Here is a 19,522-nt window from a genome sequence, read left to right as displayed (position 1 = left end):
ATCTCTCTTCCAGACGAGCCACAGACAAATGCCTGCCCCCCTCCCCCCACTTTTTTTAATGGGTCTCTGCTCAAGGTTTCTTCCTCTTCTCAAGAACAGTTTTGGCAAAGCACATGGAGAGAATGTAAGCTGTGTAAGATCCTGAATAACTAACTAACTAAAATAAATTAATAATAATGTATTAAAACATTTCAGATTTTTTTAAAAAACTGATTGATATAACATTCCTATTTCAGTATTAGAAAGTAAAACCCATTAGAGTGGAATCTATTCTATATAGAAGAATTGGAAACACAGAGGGTTAACAAGGGCAGCATTCCCCACCTCTTGACTTTTACAAGTAGACCTCTAGATTGACTAATTGTGTTCCTTCACACACATTTTAGATGTATACTTATCTGCACTGTACATACATTAATACTATGTAGAAATCACTGAATTTGCACCCAGCCACAGTGCAATATTGTCTCCTTTTTCAAATGTTAAATGATTTAACCTGGCACATACACAGTTTGTTTAGTGTGTTAGTGTGTAAATGTAAATCAGGTTTCTAGGCCAAGTACTTGCGTATACAAGGAATTTGGTCTTTGCATTTATCCCACCCGTGAATTAGTGAACACACAGAGCACACAGTAAACAAACAGTGAGGTGAAGCACACACTAACCCAAAGCAGTGAGCTGCCTTGCTACAGCGGCGCTCGGGGAAGTGTATTCTCCATATATCTCTGTTCACTCCCCCATCTTTGTATATCCCTCTCTAGCCTTCTGCATACAGCATCTGGGACTTGAGGATATGGAGTACTGATTTTGAAGATAATCCTCAGTATTGTGCTTCTACGTTTCAACACTGCAAAAACTGCTTATCTAATAAAATCTAACCAAGTGTTAATAAACTTATATCAAGATCAACAAATCTAGTTGGTATTGTTTTCAGTATAAAGAGACTTACCTAGCACTTTCCTGTAAAATTATTTGACTTAATTTAAGAAGACTTTGTCTTAAAAACAAGCAAATTTGGCTGCCAGTGCATTGACCAAATTGGTCTTCTCTTGACTCCTTAAAATAAGTCTTGTTAAATTAAGTCAAAATGTTCTTTCGAGAGAGCACTAGTTAAGTCTCTTCATACTAAAAACAATACCAAATAGATTTTTAAAATCTTAGTATAAGATTAATAACACTTGGTTAGATTTTATTTTTTGCAATGAAAAACGGATACCCAATAGCCTATTGGTTTTCTGAGATGGATTTAACATTGCAGAAAAATATATCTGGTTAATTTCACATTTCTTTTCTACAGCAGACGACTCAAGTATTTTTTTTTAGTCGCTAACAAGCGTTTGTCTAACCAGTTGTCACATGTTCAAAACAAAACACTCTAAACACAAGTAGCACAGCATCTGTCTTTTGTGGCCATACCATTCACACTTTTCATGTCGTTTTCACACAATATGCAGTCAGTGAACACATTTCCACAATGCTTACATTTTCTTAACAAACAAGCTATACCTCCCAACAAAATTATGGATTGTTTTTGCAGTATTTACGAATGTTAACACACAATGTCCCACAATAGCAAAAACAATATTCGAAACCTTAAGATTCAGTATAAAAACCTCTGCTTCTGCTACCAAGGGGTTTTAGCATCACCTTGGATACTGTAATATCAGATGCAATGTTGATGAAAACATGTGGCCTATACCTGAAGATCGCAGAGATTAGATACAGTAATTTTGTGCTTTTTTTTAGTCCCCACCCCCCTTTTTTTATCTGGGCTTTTTGCTGTTGTTTTTTGTTCAGAATGCTCTTGTGTGTTTCATGGATATTTTGTTCACTGTAAGCAATACTGTAAAACTTTTTCTGTTCTATCATACTGTAAACAGTTTTTCTACTGTACCTCCTGTAGTAAACAGTAAAGGAAAAAAATGATTTGCTTTTTACTGGAATGCTTTTGAATGTGAACATTACATGTGGACATACATACCAAGAAATTTAGTGTAAAAACGGTGGATTGCATGTTTTGCATGCAAATACGTGTAAAACTGAAACATAAAAGTCTATGCCGTTTTTGTAATGTCAACAATAGCCAGTATTTTGAAACCTGGTGTACTTTGATTGACTGCATGTACCTTGTGAAGTGAAAACAAGTGTTATTTTTTGTGTCGGATTTCCAGTGTTTTGGTAAAGTTAGTTAGTGCAGAGAAAGATGTGTTGGTATATATTTAAAAAAATGTATTTTTTTAAAAATAGACAACCCAGTCTGTCTGCAGTAGGTTACAGTTTTTTTTTCAATCGCTAACAAGTGCTTACCCATACTTCAGATACTTTTTCTAAACTCTTAACACAGACTCACACCTACAAAACACAACTGGCCAAATGGATCATTTTCCTCTCAAAAACACAGTAACCTACTGCAAAAAGACTGGGTTGTCTATTTTTTTAAAAATACATTTAAAGCAACACCAAAGAGTTTTTTGTACCTTAAAATAATGTTTCTAAAATCGTTTAAGTGGTTCATCAACTCATAACAGGGTGAACGGCACTCCTGCATTCGCTTCGCGACCCTCTATTGGCTATAACCGCACTATGCAAGTTTGCCAGATCGGGTAGCGGATCTGTAGTTCGATGGAATGAGACATAAGAAACTACAAATTTGACTTGCTTCTGATGTCGCAATACATCATACTTTCATAAAATCATGCAACATACTCTACCTTGTCTTTAGACATCGTTATTTCCAAAGCCAGTGCTGGATAAACAAATAGCGTGTGTGCAACAGGAAAAGTGCTTTGGTGTTGCTTTAATAGAGAAACATCCTCATCTGCTTTAAACAAACTAAATGTAAAAATAAGATAAGTTATCTTAACACCCTAAATACTAGCTCTACGAGGTGTACTGTACATATTTGGAAGTTAGACCTACCATGTGTGGGTAGCACATATTTAAGTAGATAGGTATAGATACAAAAAGTAATTGTCTTAATGTTAATTAACTCAGAGAGTTTCACTATTTAACTATTAGTTTTTTTTTACCTTGTTCATGCCATGTGTATGTATACACGCTGGGCTTGTCAACCAGATAGCTGATGGCAATTGTCTGCCTAATCCTGAACTCATAACAAAATGGGTAGACGACTTTAGCAAGTGGCCAGAGATTCGTTAGCAAAACATATATGGCTAAGACTAATTTATTAAGGTATGGTTCGCAGCCCTTGGGTAACAATGACCGTGCATACCTTGACAGCTCAACATGCCGGTCTATTAGCTGCACCATTTTTCTGACCCCATGTTGCGCACGCACCCAACCTAGGCTCTGGATATTTACAAAAATTGAAGGTGTCTATTGTGTTGCCTTAAAGATTTTCTCTTAGTAAACAGTGTGCAAACACCAATTTACAACGTGGTGAATGATAATTATATTACTGAAACTAGGGACACAAGTAACAAACAAATTAACTAAGAAATTATCACAGCTACATTTTAGCATAAATGTTTATTACAAAAGCCTGTCATGCTTATTTACTCTCTAGAAGTTAAGGTAGATTTTACAAACCATGAATCATGAAATATATATTAAACAGACATCTTCATATTGTATTATGGTGGAAATGAAAAACAAATGTAAATTCTGAATACATTTTTGACACACATTTACCCCTAAAATCAACTGATTAACCTGTCATTAAGATAGCTACTAGTTTTAGAGTCTTGTAGAAGCATGTTGGCCACATCAAAAAACTTGTGATCATACGCCAGCTTATAGCATATGTAGATATCCTCACAGTGCTGAAGTAATTTCTTCAGGTTTTGACTGGCATTTGGGGGCCTGTGTTGTGTCAACCTAGAAACAACAATATGCAACATGAAATTCAATTTTACACAACCATAAAAATTTTCATCATGAAAAAAGTAAATCTCACACACACACACACACACACACACACACACACACACACACACACCAGTGGTGTGCAGGTTGCCTGAAATTGAGCGGTCATCACATACTTTATGAGTCATAAAAAAATATTTTAATGATATATGGGTAATTTGTGGCCAGTGTTCGTGAGCATTTGATAAGGGATGTCATGGATAAAGGGCGCCTGCCATGGTAGATTCGCACATTTGTATGCGCATAAAAAAAGTTACCTTAGTTCGTCGTGTCTGTGACTTTAAACAGTGTATGTGCTTTAACTTCAGTAAAGCTTTTTTTTTTTAGTAAAAGTTTTACATAGCTCAATAAGGATACACTGCATGTTAGGCTACATTAACCAAAAGCGCACTTATATATTTTTTAAATAAGCGGGTTGGATCGCGGATTGGGTATAATTTTTTCTTAATTAATTTAATTTGCGTTTCAATTTGCAGTCGGGTTGATTTAAATATTGGGCGAGCGCGGGCTGCTTGTGATCGGACCGACGCACCACTGACACACACACACCCACCCACACACATACACACACAAACACACACTTACTTTTTGGAAATCTCCTCAAACAGACTGGCCTGTAGCGGTCTGTAGAGCTTAAATTCTTCAAGGAATAAGAAGTCCCCTTTGAGGATGATCTTCTGGTAAAAAACCTCTGCCCAGTCTGGACTGTAATCATAGGCTTCTGTGACTACAAATACCTTGTAGAAACAAAGTAAAACAGATCAACAAAATAGATTATTTCAGATAAGATCAGTTAATATGGAGCGAGATAGCTGTCAAAATATTCGTGTCCATAGATTTGATACACGTGCGTATTTGTCTGTAGTTGTGCATAAAATAAATATTTGTGAATTCTCGAATGAGTCCAGTCGTGCATAAAATATATTGTGTGTATTTTATCCATCAGAATAAGGATAAAAAAAAATATGAATTCAAAAATTACAAGTACGAAATCAAACTTTACAGTTGGCTTTCTTTGGTATGAGTACGACTTCGCACAAGTGACTCAACTGTCAAAATATGTCATCGCCGCATTCACGACTGCGCATGCGCTGAGACGAATCCGACGAAACGGCGCTAACATTTGTGGTAGCTACCTGTGGAGTTGAACTAATCGTCTTTTTTTCCCTTCGTTTTTTGGCTTACGATGTCGGGAAGAACCTGTTGTGTGTTCGACTGTTACAACAGCAGTGGGAAAATACAGATATGGAACAAAAATATATAAGTTCACCCGCCGTTATTACACAGCCTGCCCCTGTGTAACACCATACATAAGCACTACACAGATTCCCAGGGCGAGCCGAAGACCAAGCTGTTCGTCAGAAGTGGATTGTGAACATCAACCGAAAGGATTTTGTTCCGAACAAACATATCACTGTAAGTTTTGTTTAACAGTATTAATCTTAAATCTTGCCAGTTGCCACAATGCCGCATGCTGTTGTCTAGTCTTGCATGGCGAAACATCAGCTAACTTTAACGCTATCTATGTTGGTGCCAAATATTTGACGTAGAAGTAAAACTGTAAAGTAAGTGTGTGCTAGGAACTTCGGTAGTCGCCAGAATAATACACACAATATATTTTATATACGACTGGACTCATTCGAGAATTCACAAATATTTATTTTATGCACAGCTACAGACAAATACGCACGTGTATCAAATCTGTGGACACGAATATTTTGACAGCTATCTCGCTCCATAAGTTAACAGCATAATTGACTAGTTAATGCACAAAAAGTGCACCCACAATTTGTTCATTGTTTAGAAAAAAAATTTTGAGGACTTATTTCTACCAAAACAAGAGACATACAAGGATACAAGGAAGTTTATCGTCACATGCATATAGTTACTGGAAGTAAGAAATGCAGTGAAATTATGTCTAGTGTCAGCCTATTTGTGCATTTGGGGGTAAAGTGTAGTAGAAGAGGGGTTTAGTAGATTAAGTGGCAAGGGCTGCATAAGAAAGGTGGGGAGGATTGGGATGGGGGGCACCAACAAGGAGCACCCAAGAGCAACAGGGGCAAGGAAAAACTCCCTTACCAAGGAAGAAACCTTGGGCAGATCCACGGCTCAAGGGGCTAACCCAACTGCCAGGGGTCTTGGTGTGTGTGTTGGAGGGATGAGGGAGATGGGATAGTGTGCTGTGTATGTGGGGAGAGGGCAGTGTGCAATATGTGTGTTTGGAGAAGCTTCTGAGTGTGCTGTAAGTATGTTGGGGATGTGTGTTGGAGAAGCTTCCTGATGAAATAAGGCGCTGTGCATGTAGGGGAGAGAGGGGGTGGCCTGGGGATAAAAACTGAGAGTCTCTCAGTTCTGGCTTTGTAAGTAAGTAAGTAAAAAGTAAAAAGTGCAGTAGAAGAGGGGTTTAGTAGATAATGGCAAGTAAGTGGCAAGGGCTGCATAAGCCCTTAATTTAAAAGACAGGCAAAAATCTTCAGTGTCAAACCCTTCATAGATCATAGGCTACATTATTTTCATTTTGTCACACATTAGCTGGGTAGTATAGACATTGGAAATAGGGGTGAAGCCACACCCACTATCAAAAGCTTCAACCTACTACTCCCAAACTCTTTTTAATGTGTGCCGTAAAAAAATGGCGTGTCCACAATTATTCATACCCTTTTAAAATAATCACTGGAAACATCTTTATTTGCAATCAAAGCTCTCAAAATGGTTCTTATAATACGTACCAAGCCGCTCCATGTCTCCACAATGATTGTAGACCACACCTTTTTAGCTGCGATCCGGTTAGCATCATTAGCAAGCTGCACGAATTTGTTCAAAACTGTTCCATTCAAATTTACTGCTAAGTTCTAATCATCTCAATCCCGATGCAAATGGAAAAGTACTTTCCAAGACTCAAACGGGCCTGTCCCAAGAAGAAAAGGTATTCATTTGAAACTTAAACACACGTGGGGAAACTAAACAGTCTAACCAGTAGAGTATGATAAACTAGCAAATTAAGCTACTTTGTTTACAATATTTCCAGGCTTCAACCAGTGCTGCTTTTCATTCAGACTTATGTGCACATTTATTTATTTTAGTGTTTTTGTTGCTATTTCTTTTCCCTGTTTGCTTTGATTGATAACTGAGGTGATTAAAATCAGAGGAAGGTTCAGTTTAAAATAAAAGGGTTGAAATTTAACTTTTTTTCCCTTTTGGTCCTTATCTGAAATAGATTAAAAAACAAAATCAATAATTATCGATATCGACTGATATGAAATACTTATATCGTGATCTAGTTTTCAGCCATATCGCCCAGCCCTAGAGTGAACATTTCAACCACCAAAACACCATCCACATTGTGGAGAATAGCTATAGAAATGTATTAGTTTTGGGTGTTTTTTCAGAAAATGGGACCTGGTGAACTTCTCAAAGTAAACGGTAACACTAAAACAAGGGGCAAATTGAGAAATTTGCAGAGAGACCTGCATTGGACCATTTAAACCACACAATGATCCAAAACATACAGCTAAACAAGGCAAGAAATTGTTAACCGAAAACAATACCAACATTTTAGAGTGGCCCAGCAGTCCAGACCTCAATCCGTCAAAAAAGGGAGCCAGGCCAGAGGGATAGCAAATAATCGCTCTTGACTCAAAACCCAGATTGCTGTTAAAAAGGTGCAGTCTAGAATCATTGTGGAGACATGGAGAGGCTTGGTAGGTATTAAAAGAACCATTTTGAGAGTTGTTAATGCAAATAAAGATGTTTCCATTGATTATTTAAAAAGGCTATGAATAATTTTGGACACACAATTTCCATAAAAAATGCTAAAAAAGATAAAAACTATTATTTTTTTGATTCCATGTTTCTACCACATTGTCTTACAACCTTTTGGCATGTCGCAGTGTCATTTTCAGTCAGAACAAACATATTGATGAAGAGAAAATCAACATTACTGTACATCAATATTTGCTAGGGGTATGAATAATTTTGTTCTTAACAGTATATATGAATCATCATATGAAATTTGCAACAATGTGACTCAAAAACAGTCTCAGTGATAAAACAGATTTTGATGATTTTGATGGGATTTTCTTTCTGGGCTTGCCATCACGTTAATCAACATATGATTTTAAAATTGCCATCATAGGCTAGCTCCTTCTCAATTGTTAGTTAACTTGACCTACTTTTGAACAACTTTGTTCGAGATTATCTTGTCTCTCCATCATTCAGGATCATGCCACTGTTGTGAAGGAAGGCCCACTTAATTCAAAATACTAATTACAAAATATCGATACGGCATCATATACGGGTTTTTTCTTTTTTTTTTGTCTAGGCCCCAAATATAACACGACCCCACTTCTTCAGAGATATTTTGAGAAAAAAAAAAAAAATGTATCATAGTCAGGTCAGTACACTGTAGTGGGCAGTGCTTCAACTTGGCCAGCTTCCCTCGTGGTCCGCGCACGGGATCACGCGGCATCACGCGACTTTAATTTGTATTTTTCCAGTGACGCTGCAACAACTGGCAGAGGTCTCAAGTGAGCAGGGTGTCTCATAAAAAGAAATGGAGCTGGAAAACCCTACACAGACTTCACTACAGACTTTAGCAGACTGGTTTAGAAATAATTTAATAGCCAGAAATATGCCTGCCCTGCCCTAAAAAAAAGAAATATTTGGTTAAGCAGTGAATCCCGTTTGCAGCCGTAGAAGAAACGCAGGACAAATTAAACATTCTGGTTTTCTCCGAGTGCAACGATGATAGACAAACATCATTTGGACAAAATATAGAGCATATTACCCTCCGTTGCTCAGCCAAATGCCAGGACTGTTAAGTCCTGTTATCACGGAGTTACAGGCGATAAACGATTTTTGATGGTCACAAGTTTACTTCATTAGCGTTTATTTTTTTGATTATTAAAGAGTGTTTTTCATTTAAAGGCTTGACTTCGTGCTTATTCAGAAGAGCATTTAGTGCTCTCCCCAATCCCAGACGTTCACATTGCATGCAATGGATGCAACCGCAAGATACGCTTGTCATAGGCGCCGATACCTTGGGTGCTCCGTCTCTCGGGCACCCACTGAAAACATCGAGCACCCACGTGTGCCAGCTTACAGTCCCGGCTAAATTTACATTAATTTAAAATCAAACATCGCAGTTTATGTTAAATTCAGCATCTCTCATAATGTGATTGGATATGTTGCTGTCCCTACTCCATATACTAACCACCAATGAGAGCGTCTCTCATATGAAAATTCCTGACACTTCCCACCTGAAGAATTAACGCAAGGCTTTGTCGGGTCTTCAGCCCTGAATATCTAAAATGTATATAGCCCTGAATATCATTTTAAAAGTAGTCTGACAAAGCTTATCGTTTTGTGACACAGCTAAACACTGGTACCTCATTGAACGTCTATAACATAGCCTAGGTGGTCGCAACTCACAAAAGTAAAGCAGATAGAAAGAACTCACGCAAATCTAGCCTACAACACGCAGACAGCTTCATGCGCAGGGGAGAGAGCGCGCGCACAGGTGCTTTATGATTGTTGGCTTCTGATGTTATCTTGCTAATTCACTGAACTGCATTAGGTGACACAAATGGTATTGCCTTATAATCTTAATATCTTATAACTCCTTGTCTGAGCGACTACCAGGCCTAGGGTTTTTAAAAGTCAGATGTTCCCTGACAAAGACATTCAAAAATTAAGAATGTTTATTGACTTGAAAAATACACTAATTTTTGCAAACTCCCTTCATTCAACCCTTGAAGACATCGCGGTCTGGTGCGCTATGTAGATTGTTTCTCGTACCATTTAATTTCTCAGAATTTAGTCTACTAGGCCTACAATAACGTCATCACCAAATACATCTTTTATTTTTAGTTGATCAACCACAAAGAGTAGCATAGGCCTACTGTGCAGTGTGCACAGTGCACTGACGACTGTAGCAGCCCAAGGTAACGAGTTGTTGTAGATAAGAGGCAACCCCTTGTTTCAGATAGCCTGGACAACATGTTACCTGGGTGTTGCCTACGTTATTAATTAATGGTAGCCTACAATAGTTAATTGATTCACGTAACATATTAGTTGGCTCAAAGAGTAGGGAATCACTCTTTCACGCGTGTGTTGCTTTTGCGGGATCGAATCCAGTTTAATGCTAGTTTTCAAAACATATATTTTTTTACATGTCTTTTGTCCGAGTGGCTGTAATGTAGCCGCGCGCTCATGGCGTATGAAAAGTGACTTCAAACCGCCCTAAAACAACTTGTTTGTGAATGTCTGACAACTGCTGCAGCACATGCATGCATAAAGGAAACCAGTAGGTGGAGAAACCAGAAGGCACACAACACCGAGCGATTTTAAGGCTATTTCAGCATAGGCTACTCAATGGTGCTATTTCACGCGATTATAGCGACCCCCACTCACCGGGGTTAGGTGGAAGGTGTTAATAGACGATTGGCGTAGCCTACAGTGGACTAGGACTGTCAAAATTGCTCAAAAATGACGTTCGAATATCCCCTCTAAAATAAACACATGTATTCGAATATATTGGAATATCTAGGCTATATTATTTGTGCATTATGTCAGTGACGCGCATCATGTCATCTGTTTTTAACTTTTTGTATGGTTATTGCTTGCAGGGGGGATCCCAAGCAGCTTTCAGCCTTAAGGCATTTCCTAATTCACCCGACACTGATATTCAAAATGTTGAAACTATTTCGGCATAGCCTATAAGCAGCTTAATTAAATGTAATGTTAGTTGTAAACAAAACGGGCTACTTGGTGAGGCTTGGCTTCACAGATCTTTCGTGCCTTTAAATGGGCCTATTAACTGACCGCCCGATTCACGTTGGCTGGGGAGCAGGGGGCCATCAGACATTTTGTTCCCAAGGGTCTATGAATTGTTAATCCGGCCCTGCCCCCAACATAACATAACTTTCCACCTCTGAGACAGCTTAAAAGAAGTCTAGAGGACTCCTAACTCATTAAGACCTACTTACTGTAGGCTCGCGCAAAACCACAGGCCTTTTTTTTTGGGCAAGCCTGCATTCGAGGCAGGCCTTCTGTTGAAGAATTTTATATAAATCCTGCGCTAACAGTAATCCTCCTACCCCCACTACCACAGCTGTGGATAGTATGGCATGCTCACACTTTATGTCTCCTTCTTCCAAACTAGGCCTATAGCCCAACCATTTATGTCTTCAAAAAATAACAACTTGCCAGATATGCCATCATATCTTTGGGCTTCATTCAGCATTTTGTTTTTCCACTGGAAATGACTCTTCTACATTTGCTGCCTGCTGCATCCTTTCTGTTTGTATTGTTTAGAAAATGTTTGACGTCTTGAGTTAATGCTTTAAACATTGCTGGTAACCAGCCACAAATAGCCTACAGATTCTGGCGTGCGTACATTCTCTATTCTCTCCAAAATGTGCCCGTTCTATAGGCTGGCCAAGTGCGAAAATAACCTGTCAAGCAGTCAATTGACTACATTGCAGTCAATAAGTAGGGCAAATTACGAAACCAAAACGTGGGTCATAGTTGTCTAAGCCTCTGCTGTGAGCCCAAACCCATGAACAAAGACGCATTGATATCTGCAATAGAGTTTTTTTTGGCGAAACAAGCTCACAGCCAAACGAGTCATAGCACTGATGGGAGAGGCAACTGGCATGTGATCTCCCCACGGGCCAATGGATGTACAAGTTTTCTCCTGTGCCTACGATATTTTATCCAGTGTTTTGTCAAGTTGCAAAATGCTATTCATTTTAACGAATTTTTATGATAGTATGAAGTACTTTTTGTATAGGGTACTATCTTAATTGCTTTATAGTCAATACTTGACCAATGGCTATTGCATCTGTCTATTGAAAGTGAAAATGTGGCATGTGATCTACTGTGTAGGCTTCATAAAATAAAATAAACAGATTGCTAATGGCCTACAAGCTGATCTGGGGTGTGTTTCCCGTACAACTACGGAGGTTAGCTTTTTACTAACAGGATGCATCGTTCAACTAACCAACATGTAAGTTACGACTGTTTCCCAAAACTGTCATACTTACATAGTACTGTAAGTTTGGACCATGATAGTTTCCAAACTTCAGTAGTCTGGACTAAGGTAGTTAATGACGTGTAGTAGCACGTGAATGGGCACCTGCACATACTTCTGTGGCGCATTGCGTTGCACAGCAGTTACCAGTCCCCTGTCCAAGAGTTCGAATCTGGGTTAAGATTTTGATATATTATATATATTATAGTACAATATTGATATCGTTGTTTACCTAAGTTTATCTTTTGTGCAGATCATATTATCAAAATCAGAATCAGCCTTCTTGGCTTGGTTTGCGTAAACTAACAAGGACCCCCCTCCCCCCCTCCATGAAAATCAAAGGCTACATATTCTCAGCTGACATGTCAAAAAGTGCGCACCACCTTATTATTATCTGCAGGTGTGTGACTTTTACTTACATGCACATGGCTGCAAATTGACTTTTAATTTATGTATTTTCTGCCTTGGGCATTTTAAAATATGGATGTATGGTGGTTAGAAGTGTAAATATCAATTAGAAACCTAAATATATTTATAATTATTAATTTGCAAACAAAGAACTGGCGTCAGTGACGTCTTTGACATGAAGATCCCTGGAACTATGCTTCTACTAGCATTCTACCACAGGTCGAGAGGTGTAGTTGTAACTACACAACTTTACGATAGTGGTTGCGAACGTTCGTTGCTACTATGGTTTTGGGAAACACTAACGTAGTGTAACGATGCATTGGACGTTCCAAATATGAATGTAATTCTGCGGCATAAAGCAGATGTATTTGTTTATTGTACAGAAAAATAAAAATGACATGTCAAACAGTCAATTGACTACATTGCAGTCAAGAAGTAGGGCAAATTAATTTACGAAACCAAAACGTGGGTCATACTGTAGCTGTCTAAGCCTCTATAGCGTAGCCTGTTAAAAACGCCGCAGAAGCCTACCCAAGCTTCACACAGCTTCACGCCTCGTAATGCGCGACTGAAGTGGCCTTTTGAAAGCGAAGCCCACTGTATATCGATCTATAAATTGCAGGAACGTCTGTCTCTCTGTGTGTGTGTCTGTGTGTGTGTGTGTGTCTGTCTGTCTGTTATTCACATATCTCTCGAACCGATGGTCTGATTGATTTCAAACTTAACAGGTGTCTTGCTACGGGCACGAGTATAGTGCTGTGCCAAGTTTGACGTTGTTTAGATATATCGGTAAAAGAAGCACACGTTGACTCCCCCTCTGACACAGCACAGCGCAGGACCATCTCAGACAGCACAGCTCATGACCAGAGAGATAGAGAGAGGATAAGCGGAGTTTTGGCAGCACTGAATCACGGGTTAAGATGCAAGATGTTTGGATGATTATCATGTCACGGATTTTGGAAGAACATGCCAACAAACACGGGTATGTAGTGGCCTGCCTCCTTCAACCCCCTCCAATTTGCTTACAGAGCCAACAGGTCTACAGAGGATGCCATCTCAAACCTCATGCACACCACCTTAACTCACCTGGAGGAGGGGAATGGGAATTATGTGAGGATGCTGTTCATTGACGTTAGTTCAGCATTCAACACGATAGTACCTCTCACCTTGGTCACAAAGATGAAGGCCTTAGGACTAAACACCACCCTGTGTCACTGGATATTTGACTTTCTCACCAACCATTCACAAGTGGTTAGAGTGGGGGGTCTGACATCTGACACATTAACCATCAGCACTGGTGCTCCCCAAGGCTGTGTTTTGAGTCCACTGCTGTACAACATCTACACACATAACTGCAAAGCCATCATCAAGTTTGCAGATGACACAGTGATCTTGGGCCTGATTAGTAGCAACAATGAACAGCTCTACTTGGATCAGGTTGATGAGGTGGCACAGTGGTGTCAATCTAACAGCTTGACACTGAATGTCAATAAAACCAAGGAAATGGTAGTGGATTACAGAAGGCAGCAGCAGAACTACAGTTACACCCCACTAATGATCAGCGGGCAACCTGTAGAGCAGGGGTCTCAAACACCCGGCCCGCGGGCCAAATCCGGCCCGCGACGCATGTCAAAATAATAATATAATCCGGCCCTTCAGACTATTTTTAATTGCGACAAACAACGATACTGATTAAAATAGACGATAGTTCCAAGTACGGTGACAAATCTCATTTGTACTCTGCTCCACTATGTGCTAGACATCCAGAGCTTCATTCAAACCCAAAATCGCTGCGCAAAGTTTTCAGGAAATACTTGTATTAGGCTACACGAGAGAAACACAAAGACGTGCATTTGTAATGACGCAGAAGCGATGCAGGCCAAAGTGTTGCATAAATTGAAACAGAAATTAAGCAGAAATAGGCCTACACCAAATGTTGAAAAACGTTTACGTGTGATGAAGTCTTAGGTAGGCTATGTTATTCACCTATTCTAAATCTGAAGAAGAATATCCTTTTGGAGATTATGATCCATCGTCTATTGAATAGAGGTGCGTCTGCGTGTAGCTTATGCGACGGTGTCCGCTAAGCATACCATGCTTATTTCGACCATCTGCCCAACATAGCTTGGAGGTTGCAGTGGTAATCGTGATGATAGTGTCCGTAATGGATGTGGTACAGACAGCAGGGCTAGTAGAAATAGGGCTCTAAACTACAAAGTCACCCGCAATATGATGCGAACTTCTGGGTACTCAGATTACCCGCGATAGGAACTGATTTGACCAGAATACTTTATTGTAGGCCTTGTGGTTTAGAAACCATATACATCTTAGGTGTTGGTATACATCTTAGATGTTTTCCTGTTAATTTGTTATGTGGGTAATATGAAAAAAGGAAAGTAAACCTGCTCAAATATGTTCATCCAGTATTTACTGAAATGTGCATATTTTGAGGTGCTTGCCATCCAGTGGCAAATTAGATGGGTAAATTTAGTTTTACTCAAAGATTTTTACATTTACAGTAGGACCTTATCTCTGACCACTTTCAAGCAATGGCCTTTTGAAATTTTGATATAAAAATCCAATGGTGTTGCTTTCTTATAGTTTGCCAGGTTTAAAAATGTTAAAATATTTTTATTTATAAGCTAAGGTTGCTAGCACAGGTGTCTAAAACTAGATAATAACACTTGCACTTTCTGTTTGCAGTTTTGTGTGGTATTTGAAAAAAAGAACATTGCATTTTCAGAAATAGCCGGCCCTCCAATCAGATGACGTTGGCAGAATTGGCCCCCAGCTCATTTGAGTTTGAGACCCTTGCTGTAGAGAGTCACAAGTTTTAAATACCTTGGTGTCCACATTACTGAAGACTTAACATGGACTGTTAACACTCAATATGTTCTGAAGAAGTCCAGACAACGACTCTACTTCCTTCGTCAGCTAAGGAAATTCAAAGTTTCTACATCCATCATGAAGGCCTTCTACACTTAAGCGGTTGAGAGTGTTCTAACTGGTAGCATCATCACCTGGTATGGGAACTCCACAGTTAGAGATTGTAGTACTCTGCAGAGAGTAGTTCGCTCAGCTGAACGTACTATAAGAACTCAACTCCCTGCTCTACAAGATATCTATTCCAGAAGAGTACTCCTAAGAGCCCAAAAGATTCTGAAGGACTCTTCTCATCCTAACAATGGATTATTCCTACCACTGAAATCAAGAAGACGCCTATGTAGTCACAAAGCGTCCGAAATTTAAATCTCAAGTCTGGTTAGATGATGCCTCCCGCTCACTCAGACAGGCCTGCCGGAGAGCTGAAAGAAAATGGCTAAAAGACCGTCTTACAGTCTCCCATGACATTTTTAAATCTACTTTATCATCCTTCCAGGCAGCCGCCAAAGAAGCCAGAGCTAAATACTTCTCTGATATTATTAATCAACATGCCAACAGACCCAAAATTCTGTTTCACACTATTAATCAAATCACCAACCCTCCACTCTCACCGGCTCCCTTCACAAGTATTGATGCTTGTGAGAAATTTAAGAAATTTTTCATTGATAAAATCGAAAACATCAGTGCACTGTTCTCGCCCCCTCCCCTGCCTTCCCCCCCCAGTTAAGGTGTCTTCAGGCCCTTTATTTACTTTCAGTCACTTTGCTGATGTATCGCTAGCAGATCTCAAGGACATAGTCCTTTGTATGAAACCCACATCTTCCCCTGGTGATGTTGTCCCCTCTCCTATCTTGAAAGATGCCTTTGATGTGTTGGGCCCTTCCATACAGCTAGTTATCAACTCCTGTTTGACATCTGGTGCTGTCCCTGCCTGCTTTAAGCATGCGGTGGTCCAACCCCTGCTTAAAAAGCCCAACCTGGATGCAAATTCTTTGAATAACTACCGCCCCATCTCTAAACTCCCTTTCCTTTCCAAGGTACTGGAGAAAGTAGTGCTGGCCCAGTTGCTTCCCTTCCTGACTGAGCATAACATCCTTGAGCCCTTCCAGTCAGGTTTTAGAACACTCCAAAGTACTGAATCGGCTCTGCTAAAAGTCACCAACGATCTGCTTCTCACTCTAGATTCAGGTCAAAATGCAATCCTGGTTCTATTGGACCTCAGCGCAGCGTTTGATACTGTGGACCACAACACCCTCCTTACCCGTCTTGAGAACTGGGTAGGCATAAAGGGGACAGCACTACTTTGGTTCAGCTCCTACCTCAGACACAGAACCTTCTCAGTATCCCTTGGTTGCTCCTCTTCCTCCTCAGCTCCTGTTTCTTATGGGGTCCCGCAAGGCTCCATTTTGGGCCCTTTGCTGTTCTGTTTATACATGCTCCCCCTTGGTGACATCATCCGGCAATATGACATCTCTTTTCACTTCTATGCTGATGACACCCAGCTATACCTGCCCTTAAGATCTGATAACTCCATTCAGCCTCTTCTGGATTGTCTCCAGGATATTAAGTGCTGGATGAATAATAACTTCCTTTAGCTAAATGATAATAAGACAGAGGTCATAATTTTTGGTCCTTCTAAAGCTAGACCCCTGATTGAAAGAAAATTAGCCCACCTCTCCTCTTTTGTCAAGCCACATGCCAAAAATCTAGGTGTCATCCTTGATTCAGAGCTCTGTTTTAAAAGGCAGATTAGTTCTGTTATCAAGAGTAGCTTCCATCAGCTGAGAATTATTTCCCATCTCAAACCCTCTCTGTCTTCCATGGACTTAGAAACAGTAATTCATGCATTTGTTACATCCCGGTTAGATTATTGCAACTCCCTTTATCTTGGTCTCCCCCAGTCCCAACTTTCTCTTCTGCAATTGGTACAAAATGCAGCTGCTAGGATGCTTACTGGCACCAAGAAATACCAACACATCACCCCTGTTCTGGCATCCTTACACTGGCTCCCCATTAGCTTTAGGGTCCACTTCAAAGTCCTTCTGATTGTTTATAAGGCATTACATAGGTTGGCTCCCTCATATATTTCAGACCTCCTCCATCCCCTCTCAGCATCCAGGTCCCTTAGATCTGCCGACAAGGGTCTTCTCTCTGTGGCCCGCACCCACCTCAAGCAAAGAGGCGATAGAGCTTTTGCGGTAGCAAAAAAAAAAGCAAAAAGACCCACCTTTACTCCTTGGCCTTCCCTGCTTCCTAGCTGTCCATCTCTCTCCTCTCTTCTTCATATTCAAGTGTCTTCTGTACTGCTGCTATTTATTTGTTTAGGGCTGTCTATTTGTCTATTGTATTTCTGTTTTTGTCTTGCTTCTCTCTGTGCTTGCCTTTTATATTTTGCTTGTTCTGATTTGCTTTTATTTTTTAGCCATATCCTCTGTGCAGCACTTTGGTCAGTGGAAACTGTTTTAAATGTGCTCTATAAATTAAATTTACTTACTTACTTACAAAGCCAGAACTGAGAGACTCAGGAGAAGTTTTTATCCCCAGGCCACCCCCCCTCTTCCCTACATACACAGCACCTTATTTCATCAGGAAGCTTCTCCAACACACATCCCCAACATACTTACAGCACACTGCCCCCAATACACAGCACATTCAGAAGCTTCTCCAACACACATATTGCACACTGCCCTCTCCCCACATACACAGCACACTATCCCATCTCCCTTGTCATCCCCCCAACACACACACCAAGACCCCTGGCAGTTGGGTTAGCCCCTTGAGCAGTGGATCTGCCCAAGGTTTCTTCCTTGGTAAGGGAGTTTTTCCTTGCCCCTGTTGCTCTTGGGTGCTCCTTGTTGGTGGCCCCCCCAATCCCAATCCTCCCCCACCTTTCTTATGCAGCCCTTGCCACTTATGCAGCCCTTGCCCCCCCCCATAAATGCACAAATAGGCTGACACCAGACATAATTTCACTGCATTTCTTACTTCCAGTAACTATATGCATGTGACGATAAACTTCCTTGTATCCTTGTATCATTGCTTTTCAAAATTACATAAAAAGTATGTGCAATAAACTGACGCTTCCAATAGCCCAGGCTACTTTGGACTTGAGACTTTGAATTCCGACTGCAAGGTCCCAAATTGAAACGAGCGATAGGCTAATGGTCCTGAATTTAACGTTTCAGAAGACAGCTAGACAAGAAGTGGCAGACAGAGCGATTTCACTTATGCTACCAAAGACTTCTATATCGTTAAGCTATTCAGTAGGCTAAACATAGCCTTACATCAAAGCTTTAGGCTTATGTCATTTCGATCAGCTACAGACAACGAATGGCAGACAGAGCGTGTAAGCGTGATGTTACTTATAGGCCTAGGCTAGCCTAGCCTACCAGAGATTGAGTCACATCGTTGCAAATTTAAAACGATGATGCATCATTCCACAAAATGGTTCGTCTTCAGTATCAGGAAGTTATTCAACAAGCACTTTAACAATAAAAAAAAAAAAACAGCTGTTAGGCTTGTCATTCAGATCTGTAGAAATGTCACATGCAGCCATGCATAAATTCTGCTTACTGCACATTAATTATAGGCTAATATATTATAATATTCAGTATTCATTATTGAATGCTTAGCTGGAATGATGTTTTTTCCCTATCATCATATTTTTAAAGCAGGCCTACCTGCGGGCATGTAATTGGGCTACGGGTTTTCTACAGGAATGACATGCTTGAAAGGGCACTGCACTAGTTTCACAGGAATGACATGCTTGAACGGGCACTGCACTGGTTTCATATATTTAAAGAAGAAAGAAAGACCCTTGGAATAAAAATGTCTACTTAAATGGTTTCAATGTCCCTGCATGCACCCCTCATTTCATGTGACCTTAGTTCAGAAATGTTCTAGATTTTGGCTGATTTGGCATGATATGACCTACATGGGGAAAAACATGGGTCAATACCTGGTAGCAGTGGGGCAGTTCCAGGATGACGGTCAGCAGCTCTGATTGGCGCAAGTTGATGACACGTTGACTGTGGCCATGATTGAGAAGGTGAAGCTGCAGAGTGACAAGCTTAGCCATTTTCACACAACGCACTGCCTGGCGCACACACGAATCCTATAGACACCAGGGGACAGAGAGGATGAGTGAAATATTAAAAAGGACTGCATAGTATCCCACAAGTTTTTTACAACCAAAATGTATGCCCACCCTCGTTGTTACAGTGTAACTTTTAAAAGGCAAAGTCAACAACTTTAATATTATAATAATCAGTTGGCCTCTCTAGAAATAGTTGACCAGGCTCACAGGATTTCATG

General features: G+C 40.1%; 1 protein-coding gene across 2 annotated transcripts in view; it reads right to left on the bottom strand.

The window, feature by feature from the left end:
* Nucleotides 1–3,470: 3,470 nt before the first annotated feature.
* Nucleotides 3,471–19,522, bottom strand: part of spg11 (SPG11 vesicle trafficking associated, spatacsin) — a 76,041-nt gene continuing 59,989 nt past the window's right edge. For both annotated transcript variants that reach the window (XM_048256460.1, XM_048256461.1), the window contains exons 38-40: nt 19,167–19,322; nt 4,471–4,622; nt 3,471–3,837 (exon numbers count right to left, since the gene is read on the bottom strand). In XM_048256460.1, coding sequence (XP_048112417.1) covers nt 3,660–3,837; nt 4,471–4,622; nt 19,167–19,322 — 486 coding nt within the window. In that variant the 3' untranslated portion in view covers nt 3,471–3,659. The remainder of the gene's footprint in view (nt 3,838–4,470; nt 4,623–19,166; nt 19,323–19,522) is intronic.

The sequence above is a fragment of the Alosa alosa genome, chromosome 11 (assembly GCF_017589495.1).
Source record: "Alosa alosa isolate M-15738 ecotype Scorff River chromosome 11, AALO_Geno_1.1, whole genome shotgun sequence".
NCBI classification, from domain to species: domain Eukaryota; kingdom Metazoa; phylum Chordata; class Actinopteri; order Clupeiformes; family Clupeidae; genus Alosa; species Alosa alosa.
The sequence above is the reverse complement of the archived record's forward strand: the minus strand, read 5'-3'. Positions and strand labels throughout refer to the sequence as shown.